Raw genomic sequence first — 20,826 nt, 5'->3', positions numbered from 1 at the left:
TGGTTGCAGTCACTTTGCCAGCTGGACTGGTCCTCCCGTCTTCCCAGCACAAGGAGATGATGACTCTAGGGGGAGAACCTGAACCAGCTCCGGTTTATGAAGAGCGTGCATCCTTCGTATGTGTTGATTCTGCATGATGAGTGACCAAGGGTTGGCTTGGCAGCATGGATGAGGGGGTGAGGAGGGGGCGTCTCCCTTCACTCCTGGTGGCTGTGATCCTGTGGTTCTGAATTCCTGCAGTTCACTGAGCAGAGCAGGAGGGCAGAGGGCGAGGCCGTTGGATGCTGTGTCCAGATCTGGTTGGAAGGCCTTTGGAAGGTTTATCTTCCCAGCTGGCCCTTTGGGAGATCTGGCGGGAGGTGAGGCGTGTCCTGTAGAAACAGGTGCACAGGGCAGGTTCTCAGTGGACTCTGGACAAGATATTGAGACTCTGGGGTGGGGCTGCCCACCATGCGGTGTTTACTGAGGGCCTTTCAAGTGCAAGGAGGGAGCTTCCCTGAAGAGGAATCTCTGTTTCTAAGGGTCCCTGGGTCTGCTGGTGGTTAGGGTGTTCCAAGTGAGCAGAAGGAACAATAGAATTTTCAAATAGTGTTCATTGTCTTTTCTTGCCTCTACACAAAGGGCTTCACTGCAGAAAGATGATGAGACAAAAAGAAGAAAACAGAAATTATCCGAAATCCCCCCTCCCCTACGTGGTAATAACCACTGTTGACATTTTGGTGTTTCTGGTCCTGCTCTGTTGATTTCATTTCTGCTCTGAAAATGAGATCAGAAGGTGCTGTGTATTTAAATTTTTTTTCTCAATGATTTATCTTGCACTTGTTTTTTCTTCAAGAAACTAGAGGAGAAACACAAGAGTATGATTGCTCAGGAGTGGGGTGTCAAGGAAGACTCTGCGGAGGAGACAGGGTTTGGTGAGAAGGGTGGAAGGTGGTGGGCGATGGTTTGGGGTCAGGGGTGCCTCTCCCATTGTGGGATCCAGGGGTGTTTGCCTGATGGACTTGAAGCCCCAGGATAACTATGACATCAGCATTTCCATCCTTTCTCAGTCTGTCCACACCTCCTTCTTTTTCTCCCTTCATTCCCTCCCTCCCTCTTACCCACCTCCCTCCTCTCCTTCCTTCCCCCATTTATTCATTCCTTCACCCAGTAGTAGTTGAGTGCCTCTTATGTGCCAGGTGTTTGTCCAGTGCTTGGGACACAGTGGTGATTGGAACAGATTTTGTCCCTGCCCTTGTGGAGCATATGATATAACAGACACGTCTGTTTTACTCAAAGGCAAACATTTTAAGACATTTAAAAATAGTAATACAAACAGGGATTTTTATGCAACAGAATGTGGAATCCACATACCCCAGCAAGGGAAGAGGCGGGCTTCTTCCCCACCTAATTTAGTGGAAAAGTTTGAGGGCGCTCGGAATGCGGGCTGTGACATATGCTGAGGTCAGAAGTGCCTGCTGGTGACAACATTGGGGACATTAGTGTGGCTAAAGCAGATGACTTATATCAGGGGACTGTGGAAGGTATTTAGAAAAGGTTATGGGGCAGAGTGTGCAGGACCTTGAGTGCCAGAATGAGGGTTTTGAACTTTACTTTTTGGAAAACTGGCAGCTTGTTGAAGTGTTTTGAGCAGAAGGTGGAATTTGCAAAAAGCTAATATTGGAAGATTAATGTGATACCAGGAGGTGGATTAGCAGGAGCACAGAGGGTCCAGGGAAGCGAGTCTGTGTCCAGCCCTGAGAGAGGTGAGGGTTCGGGCCAGGTGATGGTAGGAGAAAGAAAGAAGAGGACAAGAAGACTCAGAGGACCAGACGGGATGAATGACCCCTGGGGGGGCGGAAGGGCCCAGTGACAGGGAGCGCAGGCTGGCGCTGGCTCAGACGGTCAGCAGAGGTTCACTGAGGACTGCTCGGGGCTGCGAGCTGTGTGCCAGTTACCTGAGGTGCACAGTCGGGTGAGCTGTGGTCCCAACCCTTGGCTGCAGAAATGGGACCTTCCCCTCGGGGCTGGTTGGGGTTGGCTGTGACAAGCATGGGTGTTCCCACTGACCCCAGCTATACATACACGGAGTCTCTGGGAGCTTTGTAACAACGCCAGTGTCTGGGCCTCTGGTTTCACTGTTTTGCGGAGCTGCCCGGCATAGCCCTCAGGTGACTGTAAGGTGCTTCCAGGGTTGGGAACCACTGACGGAGGATGAGGGCAGCACACTCAGGTGACGATAATTCAACAGTTGCGGCCGAAGAAATTTAGGAGTGGTGATAGTTTGCCGGGTCTTCAAATTCGAATTTTGGAATTTGAAAGTCTTCATGTGTCATGGGACTAAGCCAGTCCATGGGGAGGACTGGGCCATGGCGAGCAGGTTCCTCCCAGACCAGGCTCTGATTGTGAGTGTGTGCCACCTTTGCCAAGAGCTGGGAGATGGGGGACACTGGGTGAAAGGATTGGGACAATGAGAAGGAAACTTGGAAAGTGACTTAAAATCTGAATTCAAAACCAGGGAACTGAACTAAATGCAGGACACATGAAACAGCGTTAACTGATGGAAAACATCTCAGTGGATATGGCTTTGAATGGAGGGGATGCTGGTCAGACAGGATAAGATGATGAGGAAGTGTGGTAACACAGGGTGAGGGTGCACCAAGGATCAGAAGATTATTAGAAAAGGAAAGAGAGTCAGTGGACAGAAGGGAAATAGGCAAGAAGCTTAAAGAGATGACATAGAGCAGTCACGTGTTTATAGTTTGGTTTAAAGAACCAGGAAGTTTGGAGGATCTTGTATTGTTTTGATATTTATTACATCACCTAAGACAGTGATTGAATAAAAGAGAATCACCTGGGGGAGTGGGAAATGTAGATTCCTGGGTCTCAGCAGGCAGGGTGGGACCCAGGAATCTGCATTCTTAACCAGTTCCCCTCCGGATGCCAGTGCACCTGGCTCAGAAACTAGAGAAGTAGCAACTGAGGAATAAGCATTGAAGGGTCGAGTCAGAACCAGTGACTGAAAAAACACATCCGGATGTCTCCAGGCAGGCTCGGAGAGGCTGCAGGGAAGAGGGCTGCTGAGTAACCCCTGAGAAGCACTAAGGGAGACAAGAGAGGGAATCGAATCCCCAAGGAGAAAGCTGTGATGCAGAGAGGAGAGTGACGCTGGTTTCTGCAGCTGAGAGTCTGCAGAAAGTTTTACTCGCAAGATCTGAGTCATCATGAACTGAGTGGTAGGGAGTCCTTGGACTCCCAAGGGTTTGCTGTGTTTGTTCTCAGGGATGTCAGTGTTTTTTTTGAAAATGGGGGATCCCTTTCTCATTTTCACATGCTCAGTTTGTGTGACGATCTTACTGTTGGAATTCTAAAAAAATCTTCTGTCTCCAGATGATGTGTTCCTCTGGGCTAGTACATTTGTTCTCAAGTTCAAAGGCAATTGCAGAAAGTCAGGATCTGTGCACTAAATGCAAGTAGGATGCTTAGAGGTGAGAAACCAGAGCAGGCAGCATGAGGCAGGAACCCTTTCGTTCCGGTGACTCCCATAAGCGTATAGTTTATTACTTTTTGCCTTTCCTTCATTTAACATTGGCCCTCAGTTGGAAATTGGTGTAAATTTCCTTTGCTATCCAGCATCCATGTATTAAAATGTATGTAAAATGATTGTGAGTGTGGTCACTATGTGTGAAAACCCACAGTTGAGTGCATCCAGCCCAAGGTTTTCTCCCTTCTGGGGACCTGTCCTCTTCTCCCTCAGAATCAATCTGTGCTTCCTCTGATTCTCGTAGCTTCTTTATCCCTGGTAAATTTGAGTTCTTGAGGTCCTTTTTCATTCTCTAGGACTCAGCATGGGGTCCACCACTCAGTGAGAACTTAGGAGGGTTGAGTTAAAAAAAAAAAAAAAGTCTCAGGGACTGGCGGGGAGGGTTCAATCCCCGGTACCTCCATTAAAAAAAAATAAAGTAGGAAAAAAAACCCTGAAGCATTTACATGATTAAACCTTTTAAAATTGACTCCTTCAAGTAGAATGGGAATTATTTGGCCTGCAGAAAAAGACCAAGGTGACTAATGGGGTCACATCTGTACGAAGATACAAAGTGCCGTGACCTGATGTTTTCTGTCTCTGCCGTGAAGCTGTAAGAGGAGACGGGGTTGGAGGTTGGGGTTGATTAGCTTTGTGGTTCTTAATCATCTGGGCTAACAGACCCTTTAGAGAATCTGGTGGAAGCAGTGGACTTTGCTCCCAGAAAAGGGCAAAAACACAACTTTCCCCCTAATTTCAGGGATTCACTGACTTCCCCTAACCTGATCCACAGACTTTAAGCGACTCATCCCTTGGTCGGTAGAAAATGCCCACTGTGAGATGTTTATTCCTGCATCTCCTCCTCCAGGAAGACAGACCAGGTGGCGTTCTCTGGTCTTCATCATCTCTACCCCTGTGATTTGGGGCTTCCTCCCATGTCGACATATTTATCAAGCTCCTGTGTCCTTAGGTTCAACAAGTATCAGTAATGTTCCCCTCTTAGCCCACAAGGTCTACAATTGATATAAGAATAAATCTTCTAGTTCCATCTTTGTCCTCAGAATTCCTTGTTCTTCAATAAAAAAGCTTAGGAAAGTTTCATGTGAAGACTCAGGAATAAATAAGGAAGAAGGCATTGCCCTGGGCCAGGGTTTCTCACCCTCGGATCTGTTGACATTTGGGGCCTGACAGCTCTTTGTTGTGGGGATTGTCCTGTGCACTGTAGGATGTTGAATTACTTACTTCTTATTTATCTATTGTTACCAGAATGTCAGCCCATGGCTGCAGGGACTTTTTCTGCCTTAGTCACTGCTGAATGCCAAGCGCCTGCCTGGCACAGGGTGGGCATTCACTAAATCTGTGACTTGGTGAATGGATGGATGGATGGTTCTGTTTAGGGAATCGGGGTGGGGTGTTGGAGATAATCTTGAAATAGTAACAACAGCTAACAGTTTCTGAAGGATAGCTAAGGGCCAGTTGTGTGCTGCGTGCTTGACCTGGTTAAGTCAGGGCATCATTACAACATGTGGTCCTCCACTGGGTGAGGTGGGGTTGGAGCGGGATGTTCTGGTTAGAACTGTAGAGCCTTGAAATAGCACATCTTGTTAGAGGATTGGAGAGATGCCCGGTGTGGCTGAAGTGAAGGGAGCCTGGTGGGCAGCGGCCAGATGTAAGATACAAGGGTGACACTGGAGCCCAACTGACAGGGCTTCCCTGTCCCACGTCTCTGGGGGAGCCATCCCATCTGAGTCTGTGGAGTGGTGCCCACCCAGGAGGTTGTGAAGAACCTTGTGTAACATGCCATGATGGCTGCATGGCTATCCTGGAAGTCGTCTTTGTTTTGGAAAAGTGTAAACATTGAATGTATTTTAGCAGAGGCATGTCCTAACTATTAAACATGCAGGAAGCTTCTGGAGGTCCTTTTGTTTTGAGGCCTACAGTGGAAACTTGACAAATGCCCGCTTGGAAGGGCGAGGCACAGAGCCCTGAGGCTTGCACCTTGCATTGTGTTGAGAAGGGTTGTATTTACTGGAGACCCCAGTTGCCTCTTGGCACCGTGATGCTAGTGTTTGCTCTGGGGCAACGCAGAGTGTCACCCCACGGTCTGCAGACCTCACCCACGCAGATGCTCCAGGTCCTCACTGTGCTCCCTTGGGACCCCCAGCACCTTGGACTTCACCCAGCCTCTTCTGACCCTCATCAGCGAAGGAGACAGTAATGCAGGGAAAGGAGTCTTGGATTTGGGTTTGGATGGTGCAAGAAAGCAGTGGTGGACCTGCTCCAAGGCCACACATGCCTGGTTAGGCTGGCTTCTGATACTCAGTCCCTGGGCCAGGACAGAGATTGTGTTTTTGTTTGTTTGTTTAAATGTCTTGAAATTTAAACTCTGTGCTTATGTTTTAGAGGACAAAGAGGAAGGAGACCTGGGCACCAATTTCAGCATCGCTGGCAGAGCAGGGGCTCGTAATATACTTTCTCTGAGCTTCAAGGCTCCTCTTCTGCAAAATGAGAGTAAGAAAACTTTGCCTCTTGTGACAAATAAGATAATGAAGGTGCAGTCTCTTGTAAAGCTTCATTACAGTATTATTATTAGCTACTAATTTTCCTTCTCCTCTATGGAAGAAAAGAAGGGAAAAAGTCATTAAGAACATCTTTTGTGTCAAGCCCTCTGTCAGGTGGTGTTGCGTAGAATCTCTCTTAATATTACCGGAACAGCCTTCAGGGTTATGGTGAGGGTGAGGAAGCCAAGTCTCTGAGAGGGTAAGTGACTTGCTCCAGGCCACACAGCCTGCTGGTGGTGGGCGAGGTCTCTGTGACTCCTCCTGCCAGGCATTCATCCACCACTGGGCCCCTCCAAGGGTCTGCAGTGAGCGTGGCTGCACAGGTGGGGACCCCCAGGCACTGTGGCTGCCGCCGCAGGCTCTGACCAGGTTTCCTTAGGTTGGGGAGGCTGGTTGCCTGCAGAGGTGCCTCCTCCCCTGCTCCTTCCTGCCCTCCAGCTCCTCAGAGAGTTTTTTCCAAAACATCTAAGGTTGTTTTAATGAACAGGGGCCTTTCCCCAGCAGCAGAGCATCACAAGTTCCCCAAGGGCAGCCGATGAGGACGTTGACACCCCAGAGCTGCTGCCTCTCCCTTGGTCTCTTCTCCCCGGTTTGGGGATGTTCTGGAATCTGCAGGCCAGCATGAGCTTCGAGGGTGAGGGCAGCCTAGGCACTGAGCCACCAGCCTGCCTCCGATGGGGTGACTTCCATTTTAGAGCCCTGCTTAGAGCCTGTCCCTGTGGGCAGGAGACGGTGACTCATCAGATTTCCAAGAGGGATGATTTTGTAAAGGAATTTTCTCACGGTCGCGTTTCTGAGCTGGGGTATTATAAACACGGATCCAGCTGTCATGGCTTAGAGGCAGCTTTAGTCAGAATGTTTACCCACTGGGGAGATTCATTCATTTTATTCATTATTTTTAAAATCTTGTGTTTAAAAGGAAAAAAGAATCATTCTTTTGAGAGAGGACTGCCGCCCAGTCTAAAGGAGGCCACGGGGACACAGAGGGGCGACCTTGATGGCACCCCAGAGCAGGGCTTCTCAGCCTTGGGGGTGTGGCGGCATCACCCGGGGACTGAAGTCGGCTGGTGTGGGCGGCCAGGGGGTGGTGCTGCCGCTGGCCCAGGGCCACACCAAGGAGATGGGTGAGGGTCTGTGCATCAGGGCTTCTGCTCGCTTTCAGAACAGGGGAGAGGAGCCGCTGCTCTCCAGATAGAGAGTGAAGAAGCCCTCCGGCCTCGCTTGCTCACCTCGCTGGCTGGGGTATCAGAGCTCGTCTTTGCATTTCCGAGACCCCGTCTCTCTCTGGTGCGAGTGTGAAGCTGTCTAACCTCTCCCTGAGTGACTGTGACCCCCACACATGCCCACCTCTCTCTCATCCTGTGTGCTCTGCATTATACTCTGGACATTTCCCAGACTGTCCCCTGATCTGCTGTCCTGGGGTCTGTACTGTCCTGGGGGAGTAACCAAGCCTTGTTCCTCTCTGTTCTCAGGATGGTGGGCGAGGGTGGGGAGCAGCGGATGAGATGTTAATTAGAAGGCTGGGTCCCTGGGAGGTCCTGGGGGCTGGGAGGTTGGCTTTATGATGACTTCTTGTCTGCTGACCAGAGGCTGAAGGGGTCAGGTGAGGGGTGTGTCTGTGACGTGGCTTCACTACCTGGTCCGTCCAACCCAACAGCTCTTGGTTCCTGAGTCCCGGTGCCAGATGAGGCCTGGGGTGGGCTCTGGGGACACGGGCGAGGAGGACAGCAGTGCCCCATCTATTAAAGGGGACTGAACCGTGTGCCAGGAGCATGGGGGAGGGGTGGAGAAGGGAGGGAGGGGGACGGGAGGCTGAGCAGGGCTCTCAGGGAGGAAGAGGGGCTGCCAGGTGGGCCCAGGGTGGCTGGGGTGGGGTGGGGAGATATTTGTGCAGCAGTGGGTGCAAGGAAGGGAGCCCTGGAAGAAGAGATGAGTTCTGAAAAAAAAGCTCTTCCCCCCTCCCCGGGGTGGGAGCACCAGAAAATTAATCCCAGGCCAGCAGAGCTCAGGGCTCAGCTTGGAGAAGCCCATTTGTCATAGTCACGTGAGAGACACATTTCAGATTTCTCTCTAGGGTTCAGGCTTTCCCTGGCAGCCAAAGATTTTCCTGGGTCTGCAGTTCTTAAACTATAATGAGAGGCAGTACTAACTGATGTGTTAGAGAAATGACAGCCCCCACTTACCCATCACCGTGTCCTCCCCGGGACCTGGGCCTTCTCCAGCCAGCGGTGGGCTCCCGGGCTGAAGGATGGTGTCCTGGTCCCCATTGATTCCTCGGTGCCAGCGCTGTGCGTGGCTCACTGCTGAGGGAGCTCAACTCTTTTTTTTCAAACACGTTTTGAAGAGCACATCCCTTTTGCTAAGTGAGACACATTTACATTCATAAATATGAAACGGGAGATGGAGGAATGTCAGAGCCTAGAGCTAATGACCTCCCCATATGTATGGAAGTTGTAGAAATCTGCAGACATTCTACTTTGTTTCAGATTAAAAAGGTGAGCAGCTCACAATAAGTGCTTTAGGGCTGGTATCTTGGTGGAAATTTTAATTTTAGTTTATAAAATGTCTAATATCCTTCCTGGGGAAAGATGAGTTATAGATGTGTAAATAAGCCGAGGGGTGCTTGTAGGGTGGGGTTTTGCATCATAGAATAATAAGAGATGAGTGCGGGAAGAAACCTTAGCCTCTAGTTTTGAGCTCTTGCTTAATCTCAGTTCCTTCTGTCAAATCGGAATCACATCACCTGCCTTGTGAAGATGAAGCCAGATGAGATGGGCAAAGTGCATGCCAGTGTCTAGGACGTAAGGTTGTGATGTGACGTGATGTTACAGGTGAGGAAGCTGAGGCCACGTGCTGGCTGCTGCCCAAACCTTGCCCGCCCGCCAGTCCCCTAAGCTAGCTCAGCCACCATCACCCCAGGGGACTGTGTTGCAGGCAGCTCCTCTGGCTCACTCTCGAACCTTCCTCCCCAGAGTGCACCCTGGCTTCCTTGGCTGGAGGTCTCCTTGGCTTGGTAGCATCACCCTGTCGGGTCTGTGCCCTGGACTTAGAGGCTGAGGGGCCACCTGTCGGGCTTGGCTGAGCCTCTTGCCCTCTTCTACCCGGCACTGGGGGCAGCTGAGTTCCTCCAGGCCTCGAAGCCGAGGCAGAGTGAGAGAGAGGAAGGGTGGGCCAGAGCAGCCGTGCCCCTGAGGGCCCATTCTGCACGTGAGGAAAGTTTAGAGAACTGGGGGAGCTCTGAGAGACCCATGGCCTGGGGCTGTTGGGAGAGTTGTCTGGAAACAGATTACTCCCTGGAAGACAGAAGGGAATTCCCTGGCATGGATGGCACCTGCAGGACCCCTGTGACTCTCCAGGGCACGGCCCAGGTGCAGCCGTTTGCCTCCACATCCCTGCAGCCGAGAGCGCAGGTTAGGAAGGGGATAAGGTTTCTGTGACCTGGGTGCTCTGGCCAACCTGGAACTGACCTGCTGTCCTTCTCGCCAGCCTCCTTCCCCTGGCCTCCCTGGACCAGATTATCTCCAATACCAACCCAAGACAGTGTCAGGACTGAAGGGTGTTGGAGATGAGTCCATCCCTTAGCTCATGGATGATGAAACTGGAGCTCAGGGAAGTTATCTGACCTGGCAGGTCGCCAGGGCTTCTCTTGAATTTACTTTCCATATCGTCTGTACCTACAAGTGGAGCGCAAAAGTGGATTTTATTTTCAAATACCTGCAGCTCAAAGAGAGGGATGCTATCCTGCGTAGACGATCCCCAGGCATGAACCGAACCTGAATCCCATTATACTCTTTATTCTCTGGCTTGAAGCTTTTGCACTAGTGTTGCTCTCTGATGGTCTGCCTGCAGGTTTGGTTTTCTTAGGTGGACGCCTGATGGGGAAGGACAACAGTAATTCCTGACACAGGCTCAGCACTGGACATTTTACAGAGTCCCCCTCATCCATCCTCCTTAGGTGGTCAGGGAGGGCCTGTCCGGGGAGGGCAGGAAGACCCCTGAGTGTAGAGCTTTGTCCCCAGCCGTGTGACAGCCCAGGCTGGTTGTGGGCAGGGCAGAGGCAGGCCTGTGCCCCAAGTCAGCCTGCTTTGTCTGGAGCCCCTGGTTCAGCCGTGGACTCTGGCAGGTGTGGGGTCCAGACATGTGGCTCCTCTCTGCGCAGCTCTGCCCTTGCCCTCTAGGACCCCGGCCCCATCAGCCCGAAGACCCTTGGCCCAGTGACCCTTGGCCTGGTGGCCACTGTATCTGGGCTTTGGCAGAGTGGCACTGCTGGGTGAGGATGGACAGGTACAGCCTGACCTTGTCCATCAGCTTCCTGCACCATGAACTTAGGGGCTGGTGGGTTTCTAAGGCCACATGGCCTCGCCACAGGATGGTGGCCTCTGGGCTGGTGGAGGTTCCCAGACCTCAACCTAGACTGGCTTCGAGACCCAACAATCTGTGATTTGCTTTGACCCACTGAACATAAATTATGAATTGGAAGCTTTTCAGATTATCAGGTGTTTAATAAGTGGCCTGATCATACTGATCAAGGTCATACTGATACTGACCACTCAGATGGCAGTGGGCAATCATGGTCCAGAAGAAGGTGCAGGAGACGTCCCAGAGGACTTTGAAACTACCTGCCTGCCCCACAAATGGTGTAGGTGATCAGGGCTGCCCAGGCCCAAGAATACAGCTGATTGTTAGTTGCTGGAACCAGACATCCAAGAAGCTTGTGAAATCTGCAAGCAGTGACTTGATGACCAGCACCAAGACACACTTAACCTGCTAATAAATTAATTACTCAGTGGCCCTTTGTTGAGTGCTTCCTGGGCTCAGGCTGGTGCCCACATACAGACTCTTCAGGAAGCTTCTGCTGGGGGTGGTGGGTCCTCATGATGAGCACAGACCAGCAGCGCTGATGAAACACAGAAACCATCAGAGGGGATACAGCATTACCAAGAGTACCAGAAAATTAATGTCTGAATTAACTTCCTTTCTTGCCTCTTAAACTATCTTGTTTAAAAATCTAAAATCAACTTCCCTGTATTTTTCATCTACCCTAGAATTTATTCTGTTCCCCTGGGCCAATCTTTTCTCCCCCATGGTCAGAAACTAAGAATATCTGCCTCCCTGCCTGCCAGCTTCTAACTTCTGCTCAAGAAAACCACACCCTTCAGAGAAGAGCTCTGTCCCCCTCTGGCTGGACCTCAGGGTGCCAGGGATGTGGCTCTTGATGCCTAGAGAAGCCCTCGGTGCCAGCGCACCGAGTTCACAGGACAGACGTCAGGTCCCAAACTCCCTTTTCCCCTTGCTGTCGCTTCAGCTCTTCGTGAGACCTGGACGCTGGCACTGGCCACCCCTTCAGGTGGGGTTGGCTCAGAGGACGTGTGTGAATCCCAGAGCCTGTCCCCTGTGGCACGCGTGTTCGGTGCAGCTGCACTCACCCTGCAGCTGTTACTGGATCTGGGCTTGGTTCACTTCCCTCCGCAACTAATCAGCACAGCACCTAAATGCACCTAAGAAGTCAGGGTGCAGTGAGTGGTGGTTGAACGAGTGGGTGAATGGATGAGTAGCAGAGGGGCTGCTCAGGGATCACAGGTGGGTGGGGTGGGCCAGCTTTGCTATCAGGTAAGGAGGAGGGAAGATCTGCAGTCCCCCAGCCAGCCTTCCAGGCCTGGAGCCACTCCCTTGAAAAGACCTCATTCATCCATGGCGGTGGGGCAGGGTCTGCTCCAGGGCCTGAACACCCCTTCCAGGTCAGAGGCTCTGCTGGGGACCTCCCTGGACACTGGGCAACTTGGGGTTGGATTTTGGTCGCCGCCTGCCCACCTCGTCCATCCCTCTCCTCAAGTCGTGCCTTGACCACTGTCCTTTCCTCTTCTCCTCCTCGGGGTGCAGATCCTGGCCAACGTCTTCCTTTACCTGTGCGCCATCGTCGTGGGCATCATGTCCTACTACATGGCAGACCGCAAGCACCGCAAGGCCTTCCTGGAGGCCCGCCAGTCGCTGGAGGTGAAGATGAACCTGGAGGAGCAGAGCCAGCAGCAGGTGAGGCTCTCGGGGGCGGCCTGGGGCAGGACTGGCCTGGAGCCCGGGTTCGGGGCCTGCCGGAAGGGATTGAGCCCAGTTGTTGCGGGGGCCCTGGGCTCCTTGGGGCTTGGAGTTTGAATTCTTTTTCTGCAGAGGCATCTCTCTGTGTTATTCCTCTCCTGCCTCCCTCTGCCATTCCCTCCTGTTTCGAGGGCAGATTCGTGCAGTGCACCTACTGTGTGCTCAGGGCTCCTCCCTCTGCAGTGGGGGGACCCATGCCCTGGCCTCAGGGGCCTTGCTGGGTGAAGTCTATCAGCCCCTCACACCTCCTCCCAAGAGGGCTGTTTCCTTTGCGTTCAGAGCCACCTCCCCACTGCCTTCTCTTGCGAAGTCGTTCATGAGGATGTAAAACCAGCCCGACCCCTGGGGACACCACTGTTTACATTTTTCCATCTAGAGGAGTGCTTGCTGTCCCCGCTTTTTGTTTACTGGCTTGGCTCCAGCCTGATCCACCGCCGCAGAAACTCCCCACTCTCGTGTGACTCAGTCTCCTAAATAGTCTTTGGTCTGGATTCCTCTCAGATGCTTTTTGAAGGTCTTCAGAAATTACATCCACCAGTGTCCTGTTATGCATAGGTTGACTTCCCCTGAACAAACAAACTCAGTAGGTTGAAAATACATGATTCTCTGCTCTGGGAGCCGCGTTGTTTTGTGTTCAGAGGGTGCTGTGTGCTCTGGGTTCTGTGATTCACGAAATTGCTGTTTTCACAGACCCTGCCTCTCAGGTGGGCGGGGCTGTAGTTTCAGAGGCGACTCTGGGACCCTCAGCCGGGGGCCCCATCAGTGGGCCTCACGTCCTCCAGACAGTGCAATTTGAAGGCATACACTGAGTCATTTTGCTTATGTGTCCAGCATCCTCTGTTCTGGGATGTTCTTTCTCTCTCATTTTACCAGTGGGATCTAGAAGCTTCTGAGTTGGGCCTCGGACTCACCTCTTTTAGAAGGGGAACTTCCCCGACCTCGTTGTGACAAAGGGCCTATCCTATTTGTCCCCTTCTCCTCGGCCCTGTATCCTGTGGTTACCGAGTCACTGCTGTGGTTTGAATGTATTTAAAGAATCCCGCTTTACTGGCTTCACTGAGTCTCTCGAAAGATGTTCTTTAATTTCTATTTTTTTATACTGTCTTGGCTTCTGTTTGCATTTGAGCTCTCATACTGTGGAAGCCTCCTTCTGGGTTCCCTGCATTAAAAAAACACGCATGTATCACCCCTTAGGTAGGCTGGGGAGTTCTTTTTTATATAGTCTGTGTGGTTTTCAGTGCAGCCGTCTGTGTGGATCTTGTCTGTCTCATAATGTATAATCCAGGACATCTTCAATCACATTGAACAGTGCTTGCTGGGGGCCTCCTGGTGTGGTGAGGAAGGCCCTGTGTCTCACCCTGGACTTGTTATTCTCTGTGTAGTTGATTAGACAAGTTAGCCACCCCATAGAGCCGTACTTTCCTCATCTGCAAAGTGGGGGTATTGATACTCATCTTGCAGGGTTCCCTGAGGGTCAAATGAGGAACAGGCAGAAGTGCTGACTCAATAAATTAGAGAAATGGACAAAGGGGAGGGTGTAGATCAGTGGCAGGGTCCTGGGTTCAGCACTGTGTGTGTGTGTGTGTGTTGAGGGGAGGTAATTAGGTTTATTTATTTTTAGAGGAGGTACTGGGGATTGAACCCAGGACCTCATGCATGCTAAGCATGTGCTCTACCACTTGGGCTATACCCTCCCCCTCGGTCCTGGGTTCAGTCCCCAGTACTTAATAAATAAAAACCTAATTACCTCCCTCCCCCAACAAACAAACCAAAAATTAAAAGAAATGGACAAAGACAGCTGGAAATGGTGATGGTCAGGTTGAAGGGCATGGCCCATGTGGGCTTTCTAATGCTCAGGGCCATATGCTCCCTCTGAGCAGGGTCAGTGCAGGGAGCCTGGGGGTAGGCCGGCAGCGAGAACCACCACGTGTGCTCCAGGACTCCTGGACACCACGGAGCAGCCAGAGGGCGCCGGCAGCCTGCCCGGGCTCTGCTGCTGCTCCTGTGCTGGCTGCCCAGAGCCACGGTGGCAGGGCAGACACTAGCCCGGGAGAGGTCCAGGAAGGCAGAAGGGAGGTGCAGGGGGAGGAGGGGCACAAACCCACATCCCTAGGCCTACCTGGGACACAGCAGGTGCTTGTAATGTCCATCAAGTGGACTCTAGCCTGAGTGACCTTGGGCTGTTTCCTTCCCCTCTTTGGGCTTCAATTTCCCTCTGTGTAAAGTGTAGATGATGATAAATTGGGAGTAAAATGGGATAATGTGCATAAATCCCTTTGCGAGTGAGAGAAGCACTATCACCATCGTTGGGGCTGGAATTCTGCCGCCCAAGAGTTTCAACCTGTTCATATTTAAATTCCTTAGGGCTTCTGGGACCACGTACATGAGAGCTGCTTCCATTCTGACTTTCTGTGTCCGTGACAGGTTTGGGCGTCGTGGTTATACCAGACTTATTAATTAGAGAAATATTCCCCCTTTCTAAACCCTGGAAGAGTTTAAGGAAGATTTAGGGTATTCCTTTAATGTTCAGAAGAATTCACTAGTGAAGCCCTATTGAGTCTGGAGTTTCCTTTATGAGAAGATTCAGTTTCCTCTAAAGATAAAAGGTCCTACATTTCTTTTTGTGAATTTTGGACAGTTTTTGTGTTTTATTAGGAACCTGTCCATTTCATCTAAATTTTCAAATTTCTGACATATTGATCATTATATTTTCTCTCTTTGTTTCATTGTCCCTGGGCTTTATGTTGTTTCTTTTTTCATTACTGATGTTGGTAATTTGTACCTTCTATTTTTTATTTTTTCTTAATCTGTCTTACTAAGGTTTGTTAATATTTTAGCCTTCACAGTGAAGCATCTTTGTCCATTTCTATAATTCATTAACTTATGCTTCTTGTCATTTTCTTCTTTCTTTGGGGTCAATTTGGTGTTCCTTTTTTTACCTGCTTGAGATGGGACCTAGCTGATTTTCAGCATTTCTTTTCTAAAACACGCTCTTATGCTATAGATTCCCCTCAGTACATTGCTTTATCCCACAAGTTTCGATATATGTAATATTGCTGTTGTCATTTAGCTCAGTTTTGTAACTTCTAAAATTCATATTTTCTAAAAATGTATGTTTTCTAAGTCCACTGAGATGCCTTTGATCCATGAGCTACTTAGGAGTACATTACTTAATTTCCAAACGTCTGGGGAATGTTTAAAGGTTATCTTTCTGTTACTGATGTTTAGCTTAACTTGACTGCGGTCTGACAGCATGCTCTGTGTGATATTAGTCCTTTGAAATTTATTGGAACTTGATTGTTGACCAAGCTTGTGGTCAGTTTTGATGCACTTAATAATGTGTATTCTACGAAATGTCTTTCAAAAATGAGCTAAGGTCAATAAATGTCGATTATGACACATTTACATCCACCCCAAAGTACTTTTGCCTCTTTGGTCACAATACAAGGAACTCACAATACTTAATTCCCCTTCTCCTACACTTTCGTGTATTTTATTTTATTATTTATTTCAGGGTTTTTTTTAATTGAGGTATAGTTGGTTTACAATATTTAATTAGTTTCAGGTGCACAACATAGTGATTCATTTGTAATGTATTTTAATTCGATGTATATTTTAAGTCCCACAAAACAGTCTTCCACAGTTAATCACCTGCATTTGCCCATATTTTACCCTCTCAGTTACACTCCATTTCTTTTTCATGGCTATGCTTCCATCTTCTTGATGAATTCTTTTTGATACTGCTTTTCATGTAGGTCTGTTGGTACTAAATTGTCTCCATTTCTAATTGTTGGAAGTGTCTTTGATTTCAATTTTGAAAGTCACTTTTTGTCAGACATAGAATTTTGGGTTGCTGGATTTTTACTTTCTGCCCTTTTTAAAGGTGTCTTTCCATTATCCTCAGGCTTCTATCATAATGCCAGCTGTCAGTCATACTGTTGATTTATATGCACTGGGAAATGCAAAAATTCACGTGACTTGCTTTCTTGCATTATTGCGGTGTTCTAGAACTGAGCCCAAAGTATCTCCGAGGGGCGCCTGTACAGACTTCTCACACACACACAAATGGTAGCGCGTTCACTCCTGCACTCGGCCTTTCACCTCCTATCTCAGAGAGGGTTCCAGGTCCGTATTGCACTGCCTCATGCTTTTCATGACTGTTGTACTCCATTATATAGAGGTGCCATCACTTATTTAACTGGGCTCCTGTAGGCAGACATTTAGGTTGTTTCCAACCTTTTGCTACTGCAAACATTGCTGTATTAGATGTCTTTATAGGGACGCTGTATCATACGTGTACAAATATATCTCAAGACTAAAAACCTAGAAGTGGATTTACTGGATCAAAGGGCATGTACATTTAAGAAGTTATACATATTTATGTGTATATGTATATACGTGTGTATTTATGTATTACTACTGTGATAAGTATACATAACGTAAAATTTACCATTTTAACCATTTTGAAGTGTATAGTCGAGTGACATTCAGCACATTCACAGTGTTGTGCAACCATCACCGCTGTTTGTTTCCAGAGCTTTTTCATCATCCCAAACAGAAACTCTGTACCCATTAAATAGTAACGCCTCGACCTCCCCTCCTCCCAGCCCCTGGCAACCACTGTTCAACTGTCTTTATGAATTTGACTGGCCAAGGTACCTCAAAAAGTGGAGTCCTGTATTTGTCCTTTTTTGACTGGCTGATTTCACTTAGAATAACGTCTTTAAAGTTTGTCCATGTTGCAGCATGTATCAGAATTTTATTCCTTTTTAAGGCTGAATAATAGCCCATTGTGTGTATGTAACACGTTTTGTTTATCCATTCATTTGTTGACAGGCCCCGCGTCTTAGCTATTGTGAATAATGCTGCTATGCACATTGGTGTACAAGAATCTGTTTGAGTCTCTGCTTTCTAAGTCTTTGGGGTATAAACGGGCTCATCTAGTGGTTCTGTATTTAACTTTGAGGAATCAGGCACGTGCATTTTTAATGTTGATAAATATTACCAAATTGTTTCACGAAAGTTCAAACAATCTACACGCCTCCCAGCAAGGAAGGAGAGTGGACGTAGGCACGTGAGTTTTCCTTGTTTATCTAGAAAATATTTTGCTTTTGGAACCCCTGCAGCTCTCCCCAAGGATGCCTATTTGAAAACCCCAGCTGCAGGGAACAGGCCCCAAGGCAGTGTTAACATCCTGTGAGCTATTGCCTGCTGTTCCCTCATTTGGCTCAAGTAAACACAGGTTTGGAAGCGTTTTCTTTTTTAGTTGTATGTTTGTTGTCATATTTGATCAAAATAGACAAATGTAAAGAAAAATACTGATAGAGGCATATTCCTTCAACTCTTCTTTCATTCTGTGTTTTGAAAGTGTTACCGTGATTACAGCAGTAACATCATCTCTTATGTGGCAGGTCAGAACCAGATACTTAGGTCTTACGTCCACTTCATGTGGTGACTAAATGTAAAAGGTGTGTTTAGCACCGTCCTGAATAGTGGGCCCTGAACTGTGTACCATCGTATTGTTGTTGTTGAATACAATTTTGAAGGTACAGAGAAGTTGAGAAAAACCTCCCATAATCCAGGGGTTTCTTTTTATTTATTTATTTATTTTTTTGAATACAGTGTGTTAAATTGGGTTCTCAGCTAGAAAAGGCTTTCAGGTTTGCTGGATTTTTTTTTTCTTTTTATTGAGGTGAAACCCGTGTAACATAAAAATAACCATATTTTAGTACAATTTAGTTCATTCACAATGTTGTGCAACCACAACCTCTATCTAGTTCTGAACTCTTTTCATTACTCCAAAAGAAAATCCCGGACCCTCACTTGATTTTGAAAACCAAGCAGACAGGTCCCAGCTTTAGGACAGCCCAGAGCTGCAGTCTCCTGTCCCGTAGGACAGAAGACCCAGAACTGTGCACATCTCTGGTGTGTGTGTCCTCCTCTCCCTGTGACCAGCACCAGAGGGGAAGCCCCTGCCAGCGCGCCTGGACTTGGGGTTTGCATCCAACGCTTCTGCCAGCGACTTCTGGGGGACAGACGGCAAGACCTGACTTTCCCACCTTCTCACCGCATGATGTTGGCACTTTGCCTCTCTGGTGTTCAGTGTAGATTACTGAAAAATTGGGATTAAAAATAATACCGTTGTCATGGGGTCGTTTAAGAATCACTTAAAGTAACAACACCCAGATGGGTCCAGATCCAGACACCATGAAGCCCTATAGTGTATTAGCTGTGGTGACACTGGCTAAAGGAGGAGCCAAGAGGCAAAATGGGACCGGCTGGGGCGCCCTTGGCTGTGGTCCCAGTCAGGACAGAGGTTGCTCCCTCCCCGGGTGTCAGGGCTGACGTTGCGAGTGGCGTGGGCTCTGGGCTGATTTTACATCCCGGGAACGTCAGCTGCTGTGTGTGTGGGGCTGAGTCAGGCCGGTGGTAGAGGTTGCACAATCCCATTTCATTTTCCTTCTGTGAAAGCCTCTCCGGAGAATAAAAATGAGATAATAGATGTGAACACACTTTGGAAAGAGCTGCAGAAAGTCCTTGTTGGAGAGGAAACCGAAGCTGGTTTGGACATGGCTCCTATTTAAGGAGCCGTTTGAGGTCAGTGCCACACCAGGCCACCTGTGTACTCACATTTGTTTAAGTGCCTTTTTAAAAAAGTCCCAATTAAGAAAAAAACTTTGCAGAGGAGGCTCCCTTTCAGAATTTAGTTCTCATGGTCCGTTCCTCACTTTTTCTTTTGTCAGAGTGTGTTTATCTTGTTTTCTATGCTGCCTTGGGAGAAAGGTCTCCTCTCTGGGCCTCGTCCTCCTCAGCTGAACGATGAGGCTGGTGTGGGATCCCATCCCACATCCTCTGATTCCGTCCCTTGGCTGCTGCCACCCGGGAGGTTGTGCTCTCCCTTGTGAAGAGGACCCACCTCCTGATGACAGCGGGCAGCGCCTGATGGGTGGGCCCCAGCCTCATCCAGGGAAGGTGCGAAGCAGCCCCGGGCCTTCACGCACAGCCTCTTCTCCGCTGTGTCACCAGGGCAAGCAGGTCTGGCTTGTTGAAGGCTGTGTTGAGATGAGGGAGCACCTGGGTGATGAGAAGATGAGATGAGGTCTTGGATTCCAGTCATCTTGGCTTGTCTCCTCCTCTGCTGGGAGGGCTGGGGCCTGACCACTCTGAGGTCCTCGTGGATTTAAGGTTCAGTGAGCACGACCTTGGCATACGAGGCGCTCTTGTCTCATTACTGACCACATATCTGATGCTTTAGGCAGCCTGATGGCACTGACCCCCCGTGACACACAGCCTCCCAGGTGGACTCCAGGCCTCTATGCAACCTTTCCTTGACACCACAGGCCCACTAGGGTTGAGTAGCAGGCCAAGAGTAAGGAGCTAGAGTTGTTTTTCTTTATTCCCACGTGACCATACTCTAGGGTATGGTTGGGGACCTTGAGGGTTGCTAAGCGTCCTGCCTGCTACCTGGCAACAGCTGACATCCAGGAAATCCACCCCATACACACCTGTCACCAGGTACAGACCCAGAATTAGGAGACTTTCTGAATCACATCCGCAGAATTACTTCCCGGAGGTGGGAGGTGGCGGAAGGAGGATGGGGAGGATGGAGGGATGACAGGGACAGGGCTGAGGCAGGCCTGAGGCAGGGAGGAGAGCTGCCCTTGGTCCCCACCTTCCTGGGGAAGGACGCTGCGGCTGGGTATCTGGGGGAGAGCCCAGGGCTGCCTGCACAGGGTTCTAGGTCAGAAAACCATTCACCGTCACTTGACCCCGGTGAGGACTAGTGGCCAGATCAGCTTCCTCTGCGGCACCCTGGGGAACATGGTGTGGGGGAGCGCTGGGTGGTCCCCCTTCAGCTCCTGGGGGTGGGGGGTGTGCAGACAGAACAGCCACTGTATCTGCCTCTCCTCCTCCTTCAACCCAAAGCCCAGGGGCACCTATGACCAGGGATAGTGTTTCTTCTTCGTGCAGGAGTCTTTCCGTAGGTGGATGACCTTCTGCCCTTGAGCAGGTCTCCAAGGGAAGACCTCTTAGCATGAGAGTCAGACTTCTCTCCCGGGAGCCCCAGAGCTTGGCACTCGGAACGCTGCCATTCCGTAAGCTCAGCTTCAGTCTCTTGTCTTTCTGAATGTCTCTGCCCTTGCCCTCCGCCTGAGCCTGCTTCACTGCTCCCTTCTAGACCTCTAGCTGTGAGGAGAAGGCCTGGAGTGAGCTGTGCCTCTGTTGGTGGGGGGAGGGGAGGCAGGGTGACTGGGAGACAGAGACAGAGGAACCCTAGCCTGGGGGTTGGGTTTCCAGTGTCAGCCCTCAGATGCCCTCTGTTGTCCTGGCAACAGTGAGGTTGGGCTGGGGCCCTGCCTCCTGGGGAACCAGTGGGGGTGGGGGGAGAGGAGGAGCATGCCCCTGCCTCTGCCTCCTCCCACGACGTCGTGTTATAAGCACCTGATGTAGGTGGGACAAACCCATCGACAAACCCTCCTTGACAGGAGGCACACAGGAAACCCCCGACACCAGCTTGCAGAGGGACTTGCTATCTTACCTTCTCCACAGAACCACTCACGGGTATCTTTCAGTGTTTATCTTAGCCTCGAAGGCCTCTTGGTTTGAGAAAAGCCAGAAGGTGAATTTCCTGTGGCGTGAAGTAGGAATTAGTGCTTCTGCCATTTCCAA

The 20,826-nt window shown here is 49.8% G+C and overlaps 1 protein-coding gene across 7 annotated transcripts in view; it reads left to right on the top strand.

The window, feature by feature from the left end:
• ADCY3 (adenylate cyclase 3) overlaps positions 1 to 20,826 on the top strand; it is a 75,751-nt gene that overhangs the window by 24,670 nt on the left and 30,255 nt on the right. For all 7 annotated transcript variants that reach the window (XM_032497140.1, XM_032497142.1, XM_032497137.1 and 4 more), the window contains exon 3: positions 11,944 to 12,093. In XM_032497140.1, coding sequence (XP_032353031.1) covers positions 11,944 to 12,093 — 150 coding nt within the window. The remainder of the gene's footprint in view (positions 1 to 11,943; positions 12,094 to 20,826) is intronic.

This window comes from Camelus ferus, chromosome 15, assembly GCF_009834535.1.
Source record: "Camelus ferus isolate YT-003-E chromosome 15, BCGSAC_Cfer_1.0, whole genome shotgun sequence".
Taxonomy (NCBI): Eukaryota; Metazoa; Chordata; class Mammalia; order Artiodactyla; family Camelidae; genus Camelus; species Camelus ferus.
Note: the sequence above shows the minus strand (reverse complement) of the source record. Positions and strands in the feature narration are given on the sequence as shown.